General features: G+C 41.0%; 2 protein-coding genes across 4 annotated transcripts in view; both read left to right on the top strand.

Moving 5' to 3' along the window:
• The first annotated feature begins 458 nt into the window (after positions 1-458).
• LOC146664581 (tyrosine-protein phosphatase non-receptor type 5-like) lies at positions 459-14,506 on the top strand. 2 transcript variants are annotated; one of them, XM_085411753.1, is made up of 14 exons: positions 459-805; positions 4,512-4,620; positions 5,999-6,272; positions 6,827-6,949; positions 7,084-7,176; positions 7,429-7,685; positions 7,819-8,011; positions 8,490-8,574; positions 8,865-8,944; positions 9,030-9,167; positions 9,250-9,360; positions 10,918-11,078; positions 11,300-11,413; positions 12,003-14,506. In XM_085411753.1, exons 3-14 carry the CDS (start codon positions 6,006-6,008, stop codon positions 12,094-12,096), a joined length of 1,716 nt encoding a protein of 571 aa, XP_085267879.1. In that variant the 5' UTR covers positions 459-805; positions 4,512-4,620; positions 5,999-6,005; the 3' UTR covers positions 12,097-14,506. The 2 variants fall into 2 exon arrangements, with proteins under 2 accessions (XP_085267879.1, XP_085267878.1); XM_085411752.1 differs by lacking the exons at positions 459-805; positions 4,512-4,620 and adding an exon at positions 5,202-5,265.
• Positions 14,507-17,207: 2,701 nt separating this feature from the next.
• The window catches only part of dusp8a (dual specificity phosphatase 8a), a 39,322-nt gene continuing 33,137 nt past the window's right edge, over positions 17,208-23,392 (top strand). Inside the window, exon 1 of one of the 2 annotated variants that reach the window (XM_085411749.1) lies at positions 17,208-17,547. The gene's annotated coding sequence lies outside the window, so the exon portion shown is untranslated. Of the gene's footprint in view, positions 17,548-17,647; positions 17,789-23,392 lie in introns of those variants that run through there. The other variant, XM_085411751.1, reaches the window with a different exon arrangement.

The following is a 23,392-nucleotide window of genomic DNA, read 5'->3' as shown; positions in this document are numbered from 1 at the left end:
AATGACAGATCCAGTGACCCTTTTCATTGTAACACTGAAGAAGCAATGTGGCTCAACAATGCCTGTATTTTATTTATTTATTTATTCATTTATTCAGTTATTTTTTACCTTTTTTGAGCTATAATCAAAGCCTAGAGTCTGTTGGCAGCATGCATTTGCTTCAGGTTTTGGCATTTTTAGTGGGGTTTGCCAACTATAATTAAAATATATGTAATATATCCAGGCTTATCCTTCACCACTAAAACTTAATGGTTTACCTTGTTGAAACCTTCCTTTAGAGGTGAGCCCCCCTGATATAACTGTATTAACAGATTTATGTCCCCACAATAAGATTAATAAACACACACTCTCTCTCTCTCTCTCTTTTGCTCTAGCTCTCTCCTTAGCTCCCTCCCTCCCTCGCTCTCCCTTATTCTGGCTCTGTTGCCAAGGCTACCGTACAGCCTCTTGCTGCATATACCTAGACGAAGCTGCCGCCTGTGGATCTCTCTCTCTCTCCTTCAGGATACAAACAAAAGAAAACCCATCAGACTTTCATACCTCTGTCTCTCTTTCTCTCACGGACACACAAACACACACACCCCTTACATTTGCAATTTCTTGTTTTCCTAGGCTCACACGCGTCCTCTTACTCTCTGTGTCTCTCACTGTCGGTCTGTCTCCTTCTTACATGCAAACACACTCCTCCATCTCCCAGACAGAGAAGCAGTAAAGGGATTGGCGTGGTTCTTGGTGTTTGGCTCCTGGTGGTTTGGCTCACAGGGAGCAGAGCAGCAGATGGCGATGTGAAGACGGGCTCAGCCAGGTAAGAGGACTTATCCTAACCAGACTTAAGGCTGTGGTTGAGTGACTGTGACCGTTCCAGCCCTCCTCGCCTCTCCGCTGTCTCTCGCTCTTTCCCCCTGCGTGGCTGTATGACATGAGGTGAATATCAATTCCTCAGCAAAGCCCCTACGGTTTACATGGCCGCTGCGCTTTCCTGTGCTGTAAAAAGGTAGGAAATGTGTGATGTAGGAGGTGTATATGTGCGTGTTTATTCTTAGATCATTGAAACTGATCATTTGCCAACAGGTTGGTCCGTCGATGGCGCTTTTAACTGTGTATTTTCCTTCTCGTTTATCACTCAAAGCTTGATTTCCTCTGTGTTGTATCATGTCTATGTGACAATGTGGGAGTTACCAGAGAGAGATGCAACAGTCCACCTCCCCGAGTGATTCATTACTAATCCATCCAGCTCTGCACTGTGTGGTCGCTCTAGCTCACCGTAGCCATGTACGTGATATGAATGGTGTTTTGTCTTAGTATGAATGACTGCCAGAGAATGCCATTCCTGCACTGGTGTTTTGATGCAGTGCAATCATGTAACACAATCTTTTGTCACCAAGAATCCAGATTTATCTCCAGCAGCCTGTAAATCAATTTGCTATGCAGCACATTTTAATTATTCATACAGTACAGCTTTGGCTGAATTGTAAGTTTATATGTGCCTTAATGAGATTTCTCTCCAAAAATACCCATGGAGCAGCTGCGAGCGATCGTGGGAGTGTATGTAAACAATAGAGCTGATTGATTATCTGTCTTTGTGATATACAAGAAAAGGCTGCAGGTTTGCTGGGCATTTCATTTTAAGGTCATTGCTGGCTTATGTGTGTATTAATATCAAGATTTTCTGTGTGTGTATGGGAGATAAAGGTTGATGAGGCTGGTCTTGGCCCTCGTGACTTTATCTCATGTTTCCATCTCATCATCACTTTCAGTAAGAGCTTCCTCTTACCTCGTCTCTCTGCCATATGAGCACTTCAGCAACACACTTGATACTCGCCCTTTATTCACTTTGATTCTCCTGGAAACAGGTTGTTTTTTAAATAACAGACTAAAGAAGCAGATTTGGACTTATTGTTTTTCCACACAGAGACGCTGGGAGCATCAGGAATATCCATTAAAGCGCACGCCAGCTGTCACCACTTTAATTCCCCCTGTTCCCGACAGTAGGAAAAAGCTATACACAGCTGGCAGCCCCCTTCTCATTTCTGGTCCTCGAGCCCTTCTGGGACAGAGGCAATAGGCATTTTGTACGGCCCACTTTTAGACTCCATTGGATGGTGGGTTCTTGAATGGATGCAGATCAATGGAAACAGTATGCGCATACTCTATTTGAAGACTGAGGGGGTGGTGTTTGTAAGACCCAAGGACAGTACACCTTCAATGAGGAATGAGGCTCAATCCGTCATCAGGTTTGACCTATTTGCTTTAAATTCACTCGGCCTGAGCTCAATCCTCAGCTAAATGATTCTGATCTTTTTGGATTTGTAATAAAATCTTTAATTTTCATTGTAAGCTCCTGAACTATCTGTGTTAATATATTCTATAGAAGCATCAGTTGAAACAAAGCTTTCTTTTCGAGAAATTTGCAAACATACCAGATATGACTGTGAAATGCAGATAAAATCATGCACAAAACAGCTGGAATGGGAACAGTAAATTGCTCTGGGTTGATGTTTTTGTTTGTATTAAATGATTATAGTGTAAATGAAAAGCTTATCATAAACTTTCAGATTTTTTTTATTCTATTATGAATAAATTCTATCTTCAGAACTGTAATTAAATATACCTTTACATGTACATGCAACATGTTTGGAAACAGAATGCAATATAATATAGCTGACCAGATATATATTATTTATTCATCAGTTTAACTGAATCCGGAGTTGCAGCGAGTATTTTAATTCTCATCTGCAGACTACGCAAACAGCAATATTTAAATTCATGTCTTTTTCTGCAACGTTAGAAACATTAAAAAGGGAAGGAACAGAAATTGTACAATAATCTGGAAGTAATGAGAAACTTCTGATGTATTTAGCGTGTACAATTCACTAATGTTGGAGTAATGAGTAATGAATGAGTAGGAGAAGAGGACTCGTGACCTCAGGATTTCTGAGATCCCAGCGACTGCTTGGGTTAAATATATCAGACAGTTTGCCAAACAAGCGCTGAGACAAAGCAAGTAGCAGAAAAACAGAAATATTTACCTCAAAGAATAAAAGCAAAGAGAGGCCGATTTTTTTTTTCTTTCTTAGGGCAAACGTGAATGTTGTCACTGCTCTCCCAGTGCAGATGTGTGTTTGTGTTTTTCATTTTTCATGCGGGGTATCTGACAAAAGTCTGTGTATATGTGCGCGCACACACACACACACGCTACAGTATGCTGGTTGCCACAGTTACCAAAACGCCAACCTCACTGCGTCATTGCTTCAGACAACCTTCACACAAAAAAAAGAGTTGCTCTTCCTTCCATTCATCCCTTCATCCACTCTTCTACCTGTCCACCTATTGTTGAAAAATGGAACACATTGAAGCACTCTTATACAACACAATCCATGCCTGTGTGTGTGTGTGTGTGTGTGTGTGTGTGTGTGTGTGTGTGTGCGTGTGTGTGTGTGTGTGTGTGTGTGTGTGTGTGTGTGTGTGTGTGTACTTAACATACGTGTGTACGTTGCATGTATGCACATTGCCATGGCTACAAGCCAGTCTAACTGGCGTCATCACTTCAAAACCACCTTCACAGCAAGCAAAGAGAAAGAAACGGACTCAAAGTGAACACACACACACACACTAAGCTCCTGCTACTGGTGTGGTCTCATATTCCGCTGAGCACACCCCATTCGTTCAACAGGGTCCAGTGGCACATAAGGAGAGAGGGGGAGATGGTAGAGAGGAGAGGAGGGCAGAGAAGGCTCGACTTCATCATGCATACTGATTCGACTGGAGCAATCTGAATGTATTTCTGAGGGTGTCTGCTTAGTCTGGCTTGAATCATCCCTGCCTCTTCGGGATGCAGAGAGAGGCAGGGAAAGAAAGAGTGGGGAAGAAATATTGACAGTTTACTGTGTCACCTTACATCACTATCCTCCCCTCATGAGCGCACAGCTGGGAGTCTACAAGGGTGCTACTCTGATCCATCATTAGAGAAAGCTGAATTATTAACCTTCTCTCAGTGTCTATCAATGTTACCAGTTGGATTTGTCACTCTACTGTCTATCATAGACTTTAAACTAATGGATGTATCCACCGTGTCATCGCTCATTGGTTCGTAAACTGATATTTTGATGCCCAAACTTGCATCTAGGAGGTATAGGGCTCACACCACACAGACTCGGATAAATGGCGCAAACTTCTGCGATTTAATTGTATTAACAATAGTCCGAAAGGTTCACTGCTTAAGTGGTAGTGTTAAAATATCATATTATCAAGTGATCGTTTAAAATGGTCACACCGTGAACCACGTATAACCATGCAGGTGACTCATAAAACTGTATTTTTTGCACCAGTTTTGTATTATTTTGTATTATCCCTGGCTATTTGAGGAAGAGACACTTTCTTACTTGTTTGTTTGTTGTTTTTTTTCTGCTCCAGAGGTTGGAGAGATTTGCATGTTTAGTACATCTGCAACAGCTTTATCATTTTGCTAACCTTTGAATGTAAGCCCTGAGCTACTGTCTTGTGTCTTTTAGAATTGACTCTGCCTCACAATGGCTGACTGTGACCGGATGCCCCAGGATACAGGTTTTACCTTGATCATGTGATGTGACTCCCCTGCCAGTTCGTTGCCATCTCTCATAGGTCAGTCAGTCATTTGACTTTATTGACCTTTGATGTTAGAAAACACACAACGCATTGTCTTTGTGTTCAGATCGTGGCACAATGTGTTGCTTTTTGAGATCTTTTATCTTGCTGAAGCAGGCTCTTTAAGGGATTTCTTGATTCATCAGATCTGCCAGTAATCAGGCCTGAGTATGTTTAATGAAACTGAACTTAGCTTTCAAAACAATGTGGTTAATTACAGTTAATTCATGATTAAACAGGAGGGGCAATCACTGTGTTACACAGGACCAGGTAGGCTTGGATAACTTTTCTCCCTTAATCAATGAAATCATCATTTAAAAACTGCATTTTGTATTTACCCTGCTTATATTTGACTCTGATAATAACATTGTTTTGATTATCTGAAACATGTGACAATATCTATCTATCTATCTATCTATCTATCTATCTATCTATCTATCTATCTCTATATATATATATATATATATATATATATATATATATATATATATATATATATATATATATATATATATATGTATTGAAAGTGCTGAGCGGAAAAGAGCTTTGAATACACTGCTGACTGTGTGTGTGTGACTGTGTTGTCAGTAGATGATAATGCTCAGGACGGATGAGAGGGATGAGAGCCACTCAGTTGCCAAGGTGACGGACAGGGCTGTAAACACGCTACCCCTGACTCATTTCTCCACAATGGAGCCTCTCTCTCTCTCTCTCTGTCAAATTCACACACACACGCACACACACACACACACACACACACACACACACACACACACACACACACACACACACACACACACACACACACACGATGGAGTCCAATCTAAGGGAGACAAGAGGATCCGGAGATGAGAGCCACTCTGTGCTGCTTAGCTGTACATTTGAATAGACCTGCAGAATAAACGCAACCTTTTTGTCATATACACGCTCATTTAGAACCACACATTAGACACACGCAATGTGACAAACACAGATAGCACATACTTGAAATGAAAATCAGCATGTAGTCCCAGTGTGGCTGAAAATTATGGCCTCGACATTTTATTGTACACAAAAGCAGAAAAATCGCAAATAAGTTGTAAGTACAGAAGAACACCTGCATGTTAACATCTGTATGTTTCAAACACCAGGTACTGTAGGTGTTTCAGAGTCTAGGATCCTATCAAAGATCTCCAAAGTATAAGTAAATGTGTTGCCATTTGTCTACATTTTTAAAGGGTTAAAAACTGGAGTTTGTATTTGATGGGATGATTTTCAGATAATGGCACACATAAAATCGAACACCTAATGATAAACACGTGTAAACTAAATGCATTTAAAATCTGATTTATAACATATGAAAGGCCTTTTAACACAAAGGAACCTCGTTCAACAGGGGCATCATGACCCGTCGGCTGAGTAGCTCCACTCGTTCCCACACCGAGGACTCCATCTTCCTGAGGCCTGATGAGGATCCCGTTTGGCTAGACGAGCCCACAAAGACTGAAAAAATTGGCGACGGAGCCCTTAAAAAAGACGGGCTCCTAGAATGTAAAGATGGAACCGCTGAGGGCCAAAACCCCCAAGAGGAAGTGTTTTTACACAAGGTGTACACACTGGTGATTGAACTCCACTGCTGGGCAGCACTGTTTATCACTTCCCAAATCTTGGTATGTGTTCCAGGCTCTCTATCATCTGCTTTTAATCAGAGTAAGTTTTTAGGTCGTCTTTGGGTTTCACCTGCAATATCCGCCTTGCAAATGACAAGTCAACACTTAAGCTTGAGGTTTTCTTTCAGCTTGACCTTTAATTTTCCACAGTGGTTTATCTTTTCATATGTATGATTGCATTTTCATATTTGCTTCAAGTGCTTCAGGCTTGGAAAATACTTTTTCTGGGGGTGGCTAGATGAGGCTAAAATTTGACACCTCTTCACCATTAATTCCCTCTTCCTGTTTCCGTCTATTGTTGACTTCATGTTTGATTCATTTAAACAGAAAAAAGGACAGGTGCAACATTACCATAAGTAAATAAAAGAGCCTCGTAAATGCAGCCACGATTACGACACTAGACTCTATGTGGACAATTTACATATTTTTTATGCCTGTGTAATGGTCCATCTTCTTTCCTTTTCGCTTTTCACCTGAGAATGGCTGCAGTCCGATTTCCAGTGCATGAATGACTGGAGTGGTGACAATCTGCCTTCCTTCTTCTCTCCCCCCAGGGGTACTGGATATTTTTTGTGGTGGATGGAAATGGGCCACTCTCTTCCATCTACAAAGCCCTGCAGGTCATTGACTTCTACCTGGGGTTCATCTTACCCTGCCACCCTATTTTTGGAACGGATGTAAGTATCAAACCTAGATGTGGCTGACAGCTTTTAAGTCTGGGTGGAGAATAAACAGCTGTTTAACAGGATGTGAAGCACTCAACTATGTCTGACTAACTCATTCTCTCTCTGTGTTTCCCTTTATTGGCCAGTCAGTGGTGATGAGGGATGTGGTAAACACCACAGAGCACAATTGGATTGTTCATGGCACTGCAGGCATCGGCGTGGCCATCTGTGTAGTCATGGTAAAACACTGGCTGGATCCTTTATTTTAAGCTCTATTTTTATGCAAACATTTCACAATTTTGGTCATTTCAGCATGAATTTAATGCATGATGCATGCTGAATTGGTGTTATTTGCTATAAAGATGGAAAATAATCTTAAAAGGAAACAAGATCGATTGAATCGGTTGTTTCTTAACGTAGCGACCTGTTGTTGTGTGTTTGATTGATTTACTTATTGACTGCTTCTTTTTTGTCTTCTTTTCTATCCTTAGATCATCCACCTGGTGTGCAAGTGGAATTATGGCTCTGGCTTGTGGTCATCAGGAACTGTGTCGAGGGACATTGGTGATCGACGTCAGTCTGTGAGCCGTCAGCCCTCTTTCACCTTGTCAGAGTGGACAGATGCCCAGGAGGATCTGATAGACCTGGACCCGGTGCCCCAGACTCCAGTATTTGATATAGGTGCAGATACCAGGACGGAGGGAGATGCTGCCACCCTTACTGTCACACCAGTGGGGCTTCAGGAGAGGTTAGAAAAGAGCATCCAGCAGGTGGAAATGTTTGCATTTATGTTTGTTTTTCTTCCAGCAGGGAGACTCACACTTTATTCATTCATTTGTAATGCAGATATATGCATTTGTCTGACTGTCTGAATAAAACAGGAGAGGCTCCAATGTTTCCCTGACCTTGGACATGTGCACACCAGGCTGCACAGAGCCCTATGGCTACGGAGCCCAACTCTCTCCAAGAGACCAGTCGGCCCAGGAGTATCTCCGACAGGGAACGCACGTCCTGACCCCTGCCATGCTACACACAAGGGCCATGGACGACCAGAGCCTGCAGGCTGAGTTTTATGTGAGTGCAGCAACAGTAGCTCAGCCACCTACGTTCTCGAGATTAATATGAAATGAACAGAGACTCGCCGGAAAAGACGTACACGCACACACAGATGCAGCCACACACACCGATCGGTGCTCTGCACACGCCCGTAAGCTTTTCTACTTTCTGTTAGTGGGCGGAAGATGGAGGGATGCAAGCATTTTTTTTCTTTTTGCATACAAAAACCCACAGAAAATTCTTGTGTCTGTTAGGAAGAAGGATGCGCGTTCACACACACACACACACACACACACACACACACACACACACACACACACACACACACACACACACACACACACTAATACAGCAATGGTTGAGTGTGAGAGGCTGTGAATGACTTCACGTGTTTAATATTATTTCCTCACCGTTTGGTTGTTATGTAGAAGGTGACTTTTGGACTTCCCCATTTCTTCACTTTCATTTGCCTTCATTGTTCTGTGTCCATTGGCAGGAAACTCCCATGAACTTTGTGGACCCTAAGGAGTACAATTACCCAGGGCTGGTGAGAAAGAATCGCTACAAAACAATTTTACCCAGTAAGTAGAGCTGTAACACAAGCTAGTGACATCAGTTACTATAAACATAATATTGAGGTAGCAATTTTTAAAACTATTTTTATGCTGATTATCTTAAATAATTTTGCATCCTCTTTCACTTTAATGTTAAAATGTGTTTGCAAGACATCAAATTTCCAGTATTTATGTTCACAATGACACACATAAGGGTGCAACCATTTTGTATCACTGAGCTGTAGGATGAGATACAGAATGAATGAATGTGTAACCAGCTCCCTTTCTCATGATAATGTCACATTGTCCACCTGCAGACACGCACAGCAGAGTGATCTTGAAGTCACAGGATGAAGATGATTTTCTTTTTACCTATATCAACGCTAATTATCTCAAAGTAAGTTCAAATGCACTCTGATGCAGCGATTTGTTATGGCTTTGATATGTAATGGTAGCAAAACAACGAGTGTGTGCATGTGCAGGGTTATGGGGGCGAGGAGCGTGCATACATTGCTACCCAGGGTCCCACTGTGAACACAGTGGGGGATTTATGGAGGATGGTGTGGCAAGAGAGGACCCCAATCATAGTGATGATCACCAACCTGGAGGAGAAGAATGAGGTAACTGTTCAAAGGATTCTTTGATAAATGTTCCTAAATATTAACCAGCTATATTATCTGCTGTGTCTATTGTTTCTTGTAGAAATGTGCTGAGTACTGGCCCGAGGACACTGTGACACACGAAGGCATCGAAATCACTGTGGTCAAGGTGACCCAGGAGGATGACTACAGTCTGAGGGTGTTTACTCTGAAGGTAACCGACAGAGAATGCATTAATATGTGAAATACAAAGGGTGAACCACAACAACACCACTTTAATGTTTTAGCTTCAAGTAATGCCAAAAAGCTGTTTGCCTCTAATGATATGCATACATGAAAATGGAAACAACCTTATACAGAGGTGGATGGGTGGGGGGATGGGGTTACAGTGGTGGATGCTCATGTTAAGCGTGGCCAAAGTTTCATTTAGGTCAACATATGTAAAACTAATCCCGGTGAGCCAAAAGCTCAGGTCTGCTCCAAATAGTCTGCTCGAGACAGATGTCAAATGGAGTGGATATCCCGAATACAGTCTCAGGCACAGGTCTGGCTGTGAGCACATAAGCCCCACCCATCTGCTGTTCACATGTTCTGTTTGTAAGAGGCAGCAAATCAGAAGAAAGTTGACCTAAAGGGATGACAGAATACATACTGAGACGGGTGCACAAAGAAATAAGTGAACGAAACAAAAATATAGAACTAGTATAAAGCAGTAAAGGCTTTCATGAGCAGGTAACATCAGAAAGCCTCTGTATCATTGTCCTGAATGATGCCTTGATAAACTTTAGAATTCATTTTCCTCTCTCTTGGCCCAAAGGCGATAAGCCGTGGCAAAGTTGACAATCCTGCACGTGGCTAATTCCAAAGGATTACCCACCTTTACTTTATATGTCATCTGTGTTAGCAGACGTCTTACCACGTAACACCCTAAAAAATTTTAAAAGTGTGCTTTATGTTATATTCAAAGTGGAAATTTCTCTAAAGATATGTTACATTTTTGTTTTTATTCTTTCAATCTAAGGCACTTAAATTAAATTTCATCCCTTAGGTGCCAATTTAAATTCAGATGTTAGATGTGGATCAGAACTATCTGCATGGCTACAATATCAGCCATAAATCCGTGCGTTTTAATTAGCTACTTTTACCTGCATCTGCTGATACGTATGTGCACGATTAAATGCACTGTTTACATGATGATCCCTCGATTAATGTCACAAAAACACTGCAGAAGATTATTATTTTGTGTTCCCGACTCAACAAAAACATGTTTCTAAAATTATGTGTATCAAACAGTCATATTTTATCCAGTAATTTATCACAACAGATATGGGTGTTGGAAGGTGGTTCGCTCAACGCTCCATTCATGTGTTCATGATGGGTGCTTTATTTTTAATTTGAGGTCATGGTGGCATCGGCACTTAGCAAACAAAACAAGATAATTCAGTAAATGCAGCCTGCATCCGATTGCTAAGCACCAGGGGATCATTATGTAACTGCAATGAGTTAAAAGCTTGTTGATTATTCATCTCCTCATGTTATGTTGTTTATCTATAGGATTCATAATTATTGGTGGACTGACTTTCAGAAATTTGTTTATGCTCAGTACAGACCAGGACAAATAGTCTGTTTTTGTACAATCTCTTTTTTTAATGTTTGTTCTGCGTTCACTACTAAACCAAGGCAACTGTTTGGTCAAGCATGAAGAGCAACAGGTGTTCTCTGTGTGCTTGGTATAATGACATCTGTGTCACTGTCTGTGTGCATGCACCAGTGCGGGGAAGAGGAGCGCACTCTGCGGCAGTACTGGTACACTTCCTGGCCTGATCAAAAGACCCCAGACAAGGCTCCACCCCTGCTGGAGCTGGTGCAGGAAGTGGAAAGGGCCCGTGAGGAAGCCCTGCCCTCCAGTGGCCCTATAATTGTCCACTGCAGGTACAGGGCTAAAGCAACTTGTTTGTAGTATTGGGAGCATGAAAGATTTCATATTTAGAAGATAAAGCCATCTTTAGTTTTATATTACAGTATCTTGTTTTGCTGGTTTTTGTCACTGCACAAATCAATTCAGTTCCTCGATTTATGGTGCCTTCGCTGAAATTGAAATTTCAGTGAATACAAAAATCCAACACATTACTTCTCCAACTTTTTCTTTACAGTGCTGGAATTGGTCGAACTGGCTGCTTCATTGCCACCTCCATCCTGTGCAAGCAGCTGAGGACTGAGGGTGTAGTTGACATCCTGAGAACCACCTGCCAGCTCCGTCTGGACAGGTGAGATATGCTTAGAGCTCTTATCTGTGCTCGTGCCTATCTTTAGTTCTGGCATAAAAGCTCAGCTGACGTAGTTTGATTTAGTTCCAAAAAGAAGGTCACCAAACCTTCTTCTAAATTATCTGTCCCTCCATCCGTCTTGTGCTTATCCAATTCAGGACCGGGTCGGGGATCTTAAAATTATAGTCCATTAATTACACACTTCAAAAAAGCCATGCATGGTTCTGTGAGTGTTAAAGGAAATGATTACCTTTACTCACTTTTGAGTCAGAAAACAACAAGCATGGGTGCTACTAGTAATATTATTTATGTGAGGTACAATCCCAGCCGGCCATCAAGCACATTAGAACACCCACAATGAAAGCAGTCATTATTAGTGTTATTGGATACATCTGAGTTTAATAAGTCAAGATGTCATGGCTAATGTATTTCATTCATTGTTTGAAAAAATGTGATAAACATTTTATTTTTTGCTGGAGCTGATAAACAAATGTTGACTTTAAACGAAATTTTTCCATTTAATTTTGTTATATAATTACTATGTGAAGTGTTAGATTTAATGGTATCTCTTTGTGTGTGTGTTTTTCAGGGGTGGCATGATACAGACGTGTGAGCAGTACCAGTTTGTGCATCACGTCCTGAGCTTGTATGAGAAGCAGCTTTCTCAAACTGCTGAGGAGTAGATGGAGCCCAACAGCCACACCCAGACCGAGACACACCACTGTACACGTAACCGCCTCAGGTGGTATGCACCACTGTACCTAACATCATCTCAATCTCACCCTTTAACAAGTTCAAACCATGTTATTCTCTTCACTCAAGGCAGGGTCACTCAAACAGAACTGAATCTGTGCTAATTGTGCGTGGTTGAGTAGAACAAATATAGAGGAGGTGTGATTTGAGATAACTCACCTGAAAATAGTAGTAACGCAGTCCCATCGATCCACATGTTCTTGATAAGTTGAAGCAGTCACACCTAAAATAATCCAAGCCAGCACTCTCGCCTTCATTTCATTTGCACTGCTAAGGTTTCCATCACACCACTGCACATTAGTCTCCGTCATCGAGGCCTTGTTTTGCACTTGGTCTAAAACAGCTTCCTCGTGTAATGATTGTACAGTTATCGAAAGGTTAGACTGGAAGTGAAGTATAATCAGATCGCCTGCAGTGGTGTGACTTACCTGTAAGGAAATGAAAGAAAGTATGTGTTGACAATAAGGGCCCTTTACAGTATAAGTGTCAGCATCGTTTAAATCTACAGAGATAATCAAATGCCAGCCTAATATTTAACTATACTGATATAAAAGTTCATATGAAATGTAAAAGTAAATGACGTCTAGCCTTTTCTCTCAATTTCAATGTAAAAAAAAAAAAAAAATCATTACAGAAGGCCTGTCTCAACTTTTGCTGCATTCAAGAGTCACCTCATCTTCAGGTTGCATGGTGCTAAGTGTTCATTAAAGGCATGTGCAATGTTATGGAACATAGGAATGTATAACGATTAGGTTATTAACTAACTAATTAGTAGTGATGGGATTTCCGGCTCTTTTTAGAGATCCGGCTCTTTCGGTTCGGCTCACTAAAAAGAGCCGGCTCTTTCGGCCTCTTTCGGCTCCGAACCGGCTCTTCAGGTTGTTTTGTTGCTTTAATTAATTTATTATTAACAATAATATAAAATTATGCACAAAAGGAATTACTAACATAAAAACAAGTGGTTTTATTTATATATGTTTATATATAAATATATGCGGTGGCCCCTAGAGACAAAACACGTACAAACTCCAAAACACATTTCTAGCATGAACTGAACTTCCAAAGCCGAGCTACTAGATCACTTAAATTACACAATTGAAAGCATGTGTGTATTGTTTGTGTATTTATACACAGGCACTCATATATATATTCAAATAATTTAAAAAAAGTTCATTTACCTGTTATTACCACACACCAAATCCGGTCGTTGGTACTTGCTGGCTTGTGTAGCCACAAGATAACAAAGGCTCAACACTGCGCCCAGCATCCTGGAGCACTTCTGTTGTCTTTTGTACGTGTTTTGAGTTTTTATGTGCTTCTGAGTTTTTACGTGCTTCGGAGTTTGTACGTGTTTTTACGTGTTTTGGAGTTTTTACGTGTTTTGGAGTTTGTACGTGTTTTTACGTGTTTTGGAGTTTGTACATGCTTCAGAGTTCGTACGTGATTTGAAGTTTGTATGTGCTTTGTCTCTAGGGGCCACCGTAAATATACTTTTATTTATTCACTCCACATAAAATGTAATAAATAAATCATATAATACAAAAATCAACTATTCACATTTCAAGTTTTAACTATTTACATTTTCAGCTTTTTCCTTTCACAAATTTAAAGTGAAAAGAACACAAAACACTGCAAACCACAACACAATTAAATATAAATTATAATATGAAAACTAAAAGAACATGCATATTCTCTGTCATATGGACCTGCATGAATAAAATTTCTCAATCCTTTATCATCTGCAACCGAAAATAGTTGTGGATGATTACTATACCTTTCTAATGTTGTTGTCCCTGCCTCTCTTTCTCTCTCTCTGGCTCTGTTCCTGTGCTACTGAGTGTAACTACCGCCCCTCCCCCCTCTGCCCAGCATAAAGCACAAGGCTCGCGTGCAGAGTGAAGCGGAAAAAAAGTGCGAGAGAGAGGCTGAGAGAAAGGAAAAAAACAAAACAAAACCACGTGACGGCTCGCGATAAGGAGCCGGCTCGCGTCGTTCACGTCAAAGAGCCGGCTCTAAGAGCCGTTTCGTTCGCGAACGACCCATCACTACTAATTAGGATTTCTGTGCAATCTACAGTATTACAGTTTTACCATGCTGCCTGTGCAGTCCTCATGGCCCATGATGTTTACAGTAAACAACTTCTGCATTAAGGCCACATAGACGTTAACTCAGAGGCGTCACAGAGCCAGGGATACTGAGGGGACAGAGGCCAGAAATAGAATCACACCATTAGAAAAATCAATGCAGGAGCTCCGGAGAATCCATTGTGCACAATCGACGTTTCCAGTGACACACACGGGAGGATGTAATGAAGAGGAAAGCAAAAAAAAAAAAAAAGTTGCATAAACAATACACCATAAACATAAGGATATTCTTGTAAATGTCCAATTTTCTATCATGAAGCTTGTTGCCCTCAGAGTTTCAAGTTCTGCAATGCCTCTGCTTTAAACAGTAGCTTGAACACATCTGTGAAGTAAGAAGCCCATGATTGTTGTATAGACAGGCCAGGCCTAATCTGTATGAAGCACAATAGACCAACAAAGGTTGTCTCTCCGATGTTCAGCTGTAAAAGTTCTTTTTTCTGTATTGTGTTTTGATTGTGTTGAGTTTAATGGATTGCATGTGCTGTATGGGACTCCATAGGTCCACAATCAAAGCGACGTGATTGGTTGTCCTGCTTTTTGTTGTGTAAAAGGGTTTAAGCCTATTATTATTGCTTGCTCTCGGCCAATGCTTTTGATACAGTTTGCTTTTGTGAAACCAACCAGAGATATTTTTAGAACATTTTGATACAATCCTTTCGAGTAGATGCCTTGTGTATATTTCCGTTTACACCATGATGGAATGTAGCTCATACTGTGGATCAAACCATCGGTTTATATTGCAAGATTTAACGGAACAAAATGTGACAACTACCTAAGTTACCTTACAGTACAGAAGATAAATAGATTATGTTCAGTATTATTACTTTAGGTCTTTAGGCTTTGCTTTAATATGCTTTGCTTTCTGTGTACGTTTTTATCGTTTTCTTGGAGAATTTTACCTCAGACTGAGTTTTCACACAGTCCCCACTCTATTCTATCTGTGACTCGAGGCCACTCTCAGTTGACAACACGAGAAATAATCGCTATGTGTAAGGCAGCTAAAACAGTGAAGACAGTTTTCTACAAAAAGTCAAACAACTTCTATCTTGACTATCATGACGCTTCAGATCAGTGGCCCTGGACGTTATCAGAGGATGAACTTACCAGAGTGGGCTCGGACCGCTTTATAAATAAGACATCAGCCGGGAGAATATAACTGCCAAAATGACCTTTTACAGCAGCACCTGGTTGAGACAGACAAGAAAGGCTACAGTGTATTGTCAGGCATGTGACATAATCCTCTGATAATCTCCAGTCTACTTGATTGAAAAGCTTCTATTTTGAGTGTTTGTTGTCCGTGCTTACTTGGACTTCTTCTGAAGATCAAAATGGGGATAACTTAATAGCCAAACAGTCAGACGTACAACCAACCAGCAATCAGTATTCCTCTCCTCTGCTACAGTATCGCTTTAAGTTGTGACTTTTTGCATCCAAATAAAGATAGATTTTCATGAATTTGTGTTGTTGTTTTTTTAGAGTTACTCTGCCCTGATCATCTGATCAGTCTTTTTTCCACCCCCAGTCTTTTTTGGTTTCATGCTGACAGGCTGCAATCGCACACGTTCACCGCTAGGGGTCAGTATATGCGATCTAATGACACACATTGCCAAACCTCCCTGCAGGCAACTGCTCGCTGACAGATTGTTCAAAGCAACAAAACAAAGGCTTTAATCTAACAATAGAGAGCTGATGAATTCGATGAATTCAGTGAATTTACTTGGCGGTGAATTCAAACACCAATCATCCATTCATTGCAGAAACCGGGCTGAGTGAGAATGCGATACTGTAGATCGATCAGTTTTCGTTTCTTGCACATTATTTTTAAAACACTATCTTGAAAAACATAATCAAAATTAAATCAGTGGCATCCAAATGACACTTCAGCGTAGCCTGTATCTTTCACAAAGAGAAACGGGCAGCTCAGTAGTTTGCAAGTGCAATTCAGCTTAAATCGTTTGGTCCATGACGAAGAGCAAATACGAAATAGATTTTGAAATATTAATAATAGTAATAGTCAACCATCCAGGGCTGCTAACACTGGGTGAGCCTGTTTTAGAAAATCTACTTTTACAAAATTTGGCTTTTACTTGTTATGAAGTAACACAGACACGAGTCTGAGCTGCATGCTCATATCGTTTGTCTCGGATTTAGTTTCAATTTTTTGTATTTTTTTTTTTAAAGCTCTACATTTTTACCGTAGGCCTAACCTCAGGAAACGAACCGAAAGAAATTCAGAAAAGTAAAATAGAATAAAAACTTACAAATAAAAAAAGATATAGTGGTTCCCTGCAAAACTGTATTAATGCTTAAGAAAATGACTTGCAATTGTTTTGCATTTAAATTCTAAGATCAGACTGCAGTGTAGTCTAAGTGAATACACGTTATTAATCCCAAAACGGGGGAAATGATTATTTCGCAGAAGCCAAAACATATAAGGATAACCTGCAGCAACATAGCGTAAATGAGGCAGAATAGCTGAAACACACCTACAACATAACGAGACAATATTGCTCAATAAGGCATAAAAGAGAAACAGAAACAGAAAGGAGCACATAAAAATAAAACAAAATGAGACATTTAAAAGGTGTTATGTGATTTGTATTTCATAATAATTATTTGAATATAATAAAATAAGGAAATAAATAAAGATTCATATTATCCCTGTTTTTTCTGTGTGTAAGGCAGTTTTAAAAAACACACACACTCAACGTGAGTGCGTCTCCTTTAAAAAAAGAAAAAAAAGCCGGACTGTCCCTTTAATCCGCAGATCAGATCACTGACGTCACCCTAGTCCTAAACCGTCGCCGCTGATTGGTTGGAAGTGACGTCAACCTCACAGTTTCCTTTTTTCCCGTCTCCCTCCTGAACCATGACCTCATCGCTTTAGTTCATGAAAGTGCTAAAGTGCACCTTCCGTACCTAACCACCCCCCTCCTCACACACACACACACACACACAATAACAGCTAACAGTTTTAGCCTTCACCTAGCCTAGTAAAGCTAATCTTGCTCTCCACGAGCCAGCTGAACGGCTGAGGAGGCCGTTTGTAGCCTATCACCGCGCGCTTTCATGCCTGGTTTGCTCCTGGCGCTGTCATCCTCTGTCAGCTGAGGTCTTTACTGTACACCCCGCAACACCGCCAAGTAAACACCGGCCAGCCCCCATGAAGACTCCGCCACTGTCCCCTCACACATGGAGGCCAGTTGAATAACACCCCGCAGACGCATGGAGCCCGAGGTGAGTGCTTGAGTGTGTTTGTCAATTAGCAAGAAAGGACATTTGTTTGTTTGAATCGGCTGCTCGCTGTCTGTGCTCGTGCCCAGCTCGCTGCTACTGCGGCGAGCCCGTCAGCTCGCACTCCTCCCCCCTCTTTAAGTGCGCGCCCGTCTCATAATGGGAATAAACCTCGTCCATGCTCAAGTTATCGATCGTTTTATTGGGATGCAAAAAAATCGCTGTGCCGGTTTCCTATTGTAAGGTAGGTGTATTAGGTTTCTTCCCGAATTTTCTGTTTAATGTTCGCGCTGGTTAAAGTCATCACAGCCTTCCCGATCAATGGAGAGGGCTCATTTTCGCATGCGGACATATCCACGCGTCATAACAAACCCAGGCCAGGTTTCCCACTCAAAACAACCTCTCTGTAAGTGTGGGGTATAACAATAGTTGATGCTGACTGTATCCGGCGTTTTTTAAAAGCAGTGCCTGCTGTCCGCACTGGAGTCTATTCTTATTTCTAATGTAGGTCGGTTTATTGTAGTGCGCTGCGACCGCTCAGCCTCCATCATTTTGAACGCTGGTAAACGATACACAACGTCTTGTCTGTTTTTTGTTTTTGTGTTGTGTGTGTATGTGTATGTGCGCCCCCATCTCTGATGATTTGATTTTTCAGAGCATTTCTATATGTACACATTATATTTATTTGACGATGTATTTTTGTATCAGAGATTCTCGATATTATTTACATTTACATTACCTATCATGTGGCTGTTGTAGTTGAGTCTGGGGGTAGTCCCAGCTATGTATGACCCTGCATTTTACAGCAGTCAGTGCACTGAGGGAGTATTGATGAGAGGACGCCGGAAGGCTTCATGCTTGGATGTGTTGTTTACAATATGATAGCGCTGTCCAGCTGCACCAAGAAATCGATTTTTTAAAATGACAGAACCGCTGCAACAGCATGTTACACTGGTTATTAGTCGTGGTAAACACTCAGGGTTAGACAATCATCAACTATTAACCATTAATTGTAAGCATTGTTAAAAATTTGATGATTTAAGGTGTGCCAATAACTGTTTCTTTTTAAATTCCACAATAATAATTGATTACAGCTATAAATTAATTGTTTACTACGTTTATTGTATAGCTAAAAGCAGTGAGTGCCACTGAACTCACAACAGTCATGCTTTCATTTATTTACCTGACAGAAAATTAATGATAAAGTATTTTCTTAATCAAGTCGGAGGTTCTCACCGGTGAAAGTCAACTAGATATCTTTTGGTTTTGGACTGTGAGACAAAACAACACTGCTTATAATGCTAACTGTTTTGGGCCTTTGTACAGACCAAGAGATTAATCTTTAACTGACAATACTTTTATTCATTCTGTCGTGATTTTGCATGATATGCTAATATTTTGCCTTTTAACACAATTGCAAGAACTTCTACTAAAATTCTCCACTATAAACAGGTGATCCTGTACCTGCTCATTAGAAGTGGCAATCACCAGACATCCCATGATACAATAATATCAGAATACTTGATATTCTGATATTATTGCAGTTTTTGGCATTTTGAAAGGGTAAATATTTCAATAGCATAGATTGTGATTTCACTGCAAATTATGTCCACAAAGTTAATCCAATAAGATAAAGCAGGAAAGCACAGACACTGTCACTAAAATCTGCCATAATTGTTGCTATTAGACAGCGTCAGTGTGCTATCAATCTGTTACTGTCTACACAGACAAAAAAACACATTTAGCAGAAATTCACATTTGTGTTTAGCTACCTTCCTGTTCTATATGAATAAAACCAGAATACATCTGTTTGGCAGCCAGCTGAGTCGAGTCCACTCATGTTATGTTCATTGAAAAAAGCAGCATGTTGCAATTGGTCCCAGAATGTGAAAAGAATCCAGTACAATCACAAGGCAACCACAGGTTTGTTTTGTTTCTGGCAGATACAAGGTTGTTGTCCAGCTTTTGTACTACTACTAGTGTAACTGAGCTATTAGCTAAGCCAAGTGTGTCCATTCTTGAATGCCTTTTTCAGTTGAGCAAATATGATGTAATGTTGCTTGAATTAGTGTCCGTGGCTTGATAAAAATAATACGATGCTATGCTGTATCGGTTCGTCTTTTTTTCCACTTCTGCTGAACAGTGCTTTGTTGTGGTCACCCTTTAAAGTGTAAGTGAAACACTCCAGAGAGAGAGAGACAGACAGACAGCTTACATACACATATATATGCAAACTTTGAGTTCATGTGCCTGCTGCACAGACTAAAGGGCACAAGATGCACTGGTGATGTAATTGTTTGTGGTCTAAACAAACCAGTCGTGCCTGTCATTGTGCGAACCTTGCTCGCTTCATATCAGCCTACTCAAGGCTGTGGCCGCAGGTGACGTTATGCAGGGAGTTAATGAATAACCTGGATGGTATTACATCACCACTGGTTGCCCTCCAGTTACTCTCTTTGTGTTTGCCTCTGTCCCTGATGTCTGATAATGTCATCATGGAGCTGGCCCTTCATGTTCACCCCATGGTGAAAGGCTGTGAATACACCTGCGTGTGTTGCCCATTTTATTGAGATAAAGTTACTTCCTCAGCTTGATGTTAATATGCACCAACCTTTTTTGTTATCAGTCTTTTATTGAACCGTTTCAGTAGAGTCTGTCAATGATTTGTGTTGCTGTGTTTTGCATGACAAGAGGGGAAAATGTTTGATTTGTTTGATGTTTGATTGGGAGTCTGTTAATTGTCTTTGTCTGGAGGAAGTTCATTAGATTTCAGACGTCACTGTGACCTCACAAAGCACCTTAATTATTAGAAAACACAACAAAATCCTACTAGCATAAAATGATGACGCGATGACAAGTTATATCCAATAGGTCAGTTCCACTGTGACTAGGGAGGGATGTTGATAAGATTTTCATCATTATCAATTCTGCATATTGCCCTGATTCTTTATCATTTTCCTTGTTGACGTCTAATCAATTTTCCTTGTGGAGAAATGTCGGTCAGCGCAGGATTTTTATCGTCAACGCAGTGTGTTATTATCTAAAGTTTTCATAGTATAAACAAATGGTTGAATGGGAGGAATTACGAAAAGATCCACTGCTTTAGCGTCATTGTTCTGCAATGTAGAAAACCACACCAGCATTGATAGGTGGAGCTCAAAGGCATATGATCATGAAGTATTTGGAACCGGTTCTCAATAGCCATCCTTAACAGTGACATCATAATGTCCTTAAAAAACACCTTTTTGGCCATCATCCAACAGCATAACTCAGAAAGAAAGATGATTTGAGTTGACATCATATTTGGCTGCATGCTGAAGTGTTTACACTCATCTTTGTGCTTACCTATTGAATTGCTTTAAAGTCATTACTTACGTGTGTCTCGCCAAATTTGCATGTGAACAGCAAGTTGACTGGTTGGTGAAGAGATACAGCTGGGCGTCAAATTTCTGGGTACCATTCATTTACAGCTAATATTTCCAGAAATCTGAAGGATGTGTAGGGTTTATAAAAAAAAAATCCCTCCTGGAGTAAAAATTTCCTCAAAGTTGACCAGTCAGACTAGTTTCTCTGCAAGTTGTCGTGGTGTAATTATTTTGTTTTGACTCCTTGGATCTGCATAACCTGGTCTGTGTGGATCTTCTGACTGTGTGAACTTGCTTTTGGGAAAGCAGTGAGATTTTTGGGCTACATTAGAGGAAACATCAGATAGAAATATATTAAAATAATTTTGGTCGGTGGCTTTTAGGCTAATTTGTGGTCATTTTCTTTTAAGTGAGTAAAATAAAAGGTGCACATACAGCTCAGGTTTGGAGAATCTATCTTGAGCTCCACTGTCTGTTTTAGCTTTATCTTGTATCAGCATCAGTGAGCATCCCATCACAATCACCCTTCTCGTGCCCCCTTATCACCCCAGCCTGGGCTGTTTCCATGGCAACCAAATCTGCTCCAGGCCTGTACACAGTGTGTCTGTCTCTCTGCTTTCTCTTCTCTTTGCTTGTTTTCTTCTGTTCAGTCGGAGCATCACAGCCTAGTGCTGCTTCCTTAAGTGTGAGGAGCTTATTTTATTTATTTATTTATTTAATGATTCTTCCTTTTTTTCCCTGCTTGGATGTGATGTGGAGGGGCATTTTTTCTGCATGAGGAGATGGGCGATGTTTGTTATGCTGAGTAATCACGTGGATGGCTGTGTTGCTTCTTTTAATTTCTCTGCCTTTCTCATATTTTATTGTCAATATTCTTGCTGTTTTCTCTTATTAACCTTTTATTCCAACCCCCTTTCTGTCCATAGAAGCGGGATTTTTTTGAGTTTGCCATGGGACAATTGTCAAGCGACATAAAGATGCAGAGCGCTCCGTCTCTGACTACCACACATGTAAACCTGCACACTCATCCCCTCCCCATCTCTGTTCACTGCACAAAAGCAAGAAAGAGAGTGATAGAGAAGGAAGGAGAGATTCAGAGAGGAAAAAGTGTGAGACTGGGTGGGTGGGAGAGCAGTCGCCATTAGACATATGCAGCATCAGATGCTGTGCTCAGCAGCGGCAGGGACACAGAGAAAGACAGCAAAAGATTCACATCCCTCGAAGCTGTGTTGTTAGCTGCACGACCGAAGGGCTTCCTGCCAGATAAGGTACGGTATAACAGGTGATGGGGCAGGTTGTAATGTGGCAGCGGATGTTTTTTGTACAGGGGCAAACTGGTATTGCAGCAAAGCTTTCTGCAGAGTAGAAAGCACATTATAAGCATCCGGATATTATAAGCATATCCGGATGCTTATAATGTGAAGTTATGTCAGCATGCTAGTTACACATAAACTGGGATTCACTTTTTCAGTTAAAGAAAAGATCAGCTAAGCTTAGGTGGACTGTGCTCATTTGTTTGTGCTGTTTTATATGTTGTGCAAGCCAGTGGGCGTTTTGCCTTCAACCTTCATTGACTATCTAAATTTTTATCTATGTCAATGCTTGCCGGTATCTACGTTCTGATTCAGCAGCAGTTTGTTGTTTAACAGTGCAAGCAGTTGCTACTGTCTCTCTAGACTCTCTTTCATGTTCTTGTGCTGCTCCTCTTGCATCAGGCGTGTTGCCAGGCAGCGAAAGCATGTGTACATCGGCTGCATGTTCAGTTCATCCAGCAGACTACAAGTCAATAGGAGACGAGCTGTAGGCTGTAGTGAAGCACTACTCAACCTCCATGTCATATGTTTGATGTGGTCGTCTGCATGTGAGATTTGATTTTTCACCCACATTCTTCTTCATCTGTTTCTTCCCTGCTCCACAATCATCCCCTCTCCCTCACCTTGAGCTGGCTAAGTTGCTAGGCTGGAGAGATCCTGGCTGAATAACATCCTTCGTTACCTCCACACAGCTCTCCTTTCTCGCTCTACTCCCTCCCTCTGTGGCGCTGCCAGACCACAGGTGAAAAGTTGCAGGACACAAGTGATTAGATACATTTCCTCCCCAGTTTAACCCCCTCTCTCACTTTCTCACCAGTGTTGTTAACTGTTTTTTCTTTTCTGCCCATCCTCTCAAGAGGAACATAGCCTTATCATCGTTTTTGTTTTGGCTACTGCACCTCTGTCACTCACACTCTTCCTTTTCAGCTGAGGTTTAAACCTCCATTTACGCTTTGGGGTAAGCGAGAAGAGGCCCATTCATTTTTAATGACACCACGTGCCTGTAGATGAATAAAACAACATGGCTGCATTCACATTCTGACCTTTTACTTGTCGCATGACACCTGGTTGACCAATGAAATGGACCTCAAACTACGCTGGGTTTTTTTTCATTTGCATGTTGACTTAATTAAATGGCACAGTGGTTTTGTAATGTGCAGTCTAGCACGC

Source organism: Rhamphochromis longiceps, linkage group LG7 (genome assembly GCF_057381845.1).
Source record: "Rhamphochromis longiceps isolate RC_006_pf linkage group LG7, R_longiceps_female_GT1.1, whole genome shotgun sequence".
NCBI lineage: Eukaryota > Metazoa > Chordata > Actinopteri > Cichliformes > Cichlidae > Rhamphochromis > Rhamphochromis longiceps.
This window is presented reverse-complemented; position numbering and strand designations above follow the sequence as displayed.

Coding starts and splice junctions, on each gene's coding strand:
- LOC146664581 (XM_085411752.1), top strand. CDS start 5,234: ATGAGAGGGATGAGAGCCACTCAGTTGCCAAG. Junction 6,950..7,083: donor ACCCTATTTTTGGAACGGAT/GTAAGTATCAAA, acceptor TTTATTGGCCAG/TCAGTGGTGATGAGGGATGT. Junction 7,177..7,428: donor TGGCCATCTGTGTAGTCATG/GTAAAACACTGG, acceptor TTCTATCCTTAG/ATCATCCACCTGGTGTGCAA.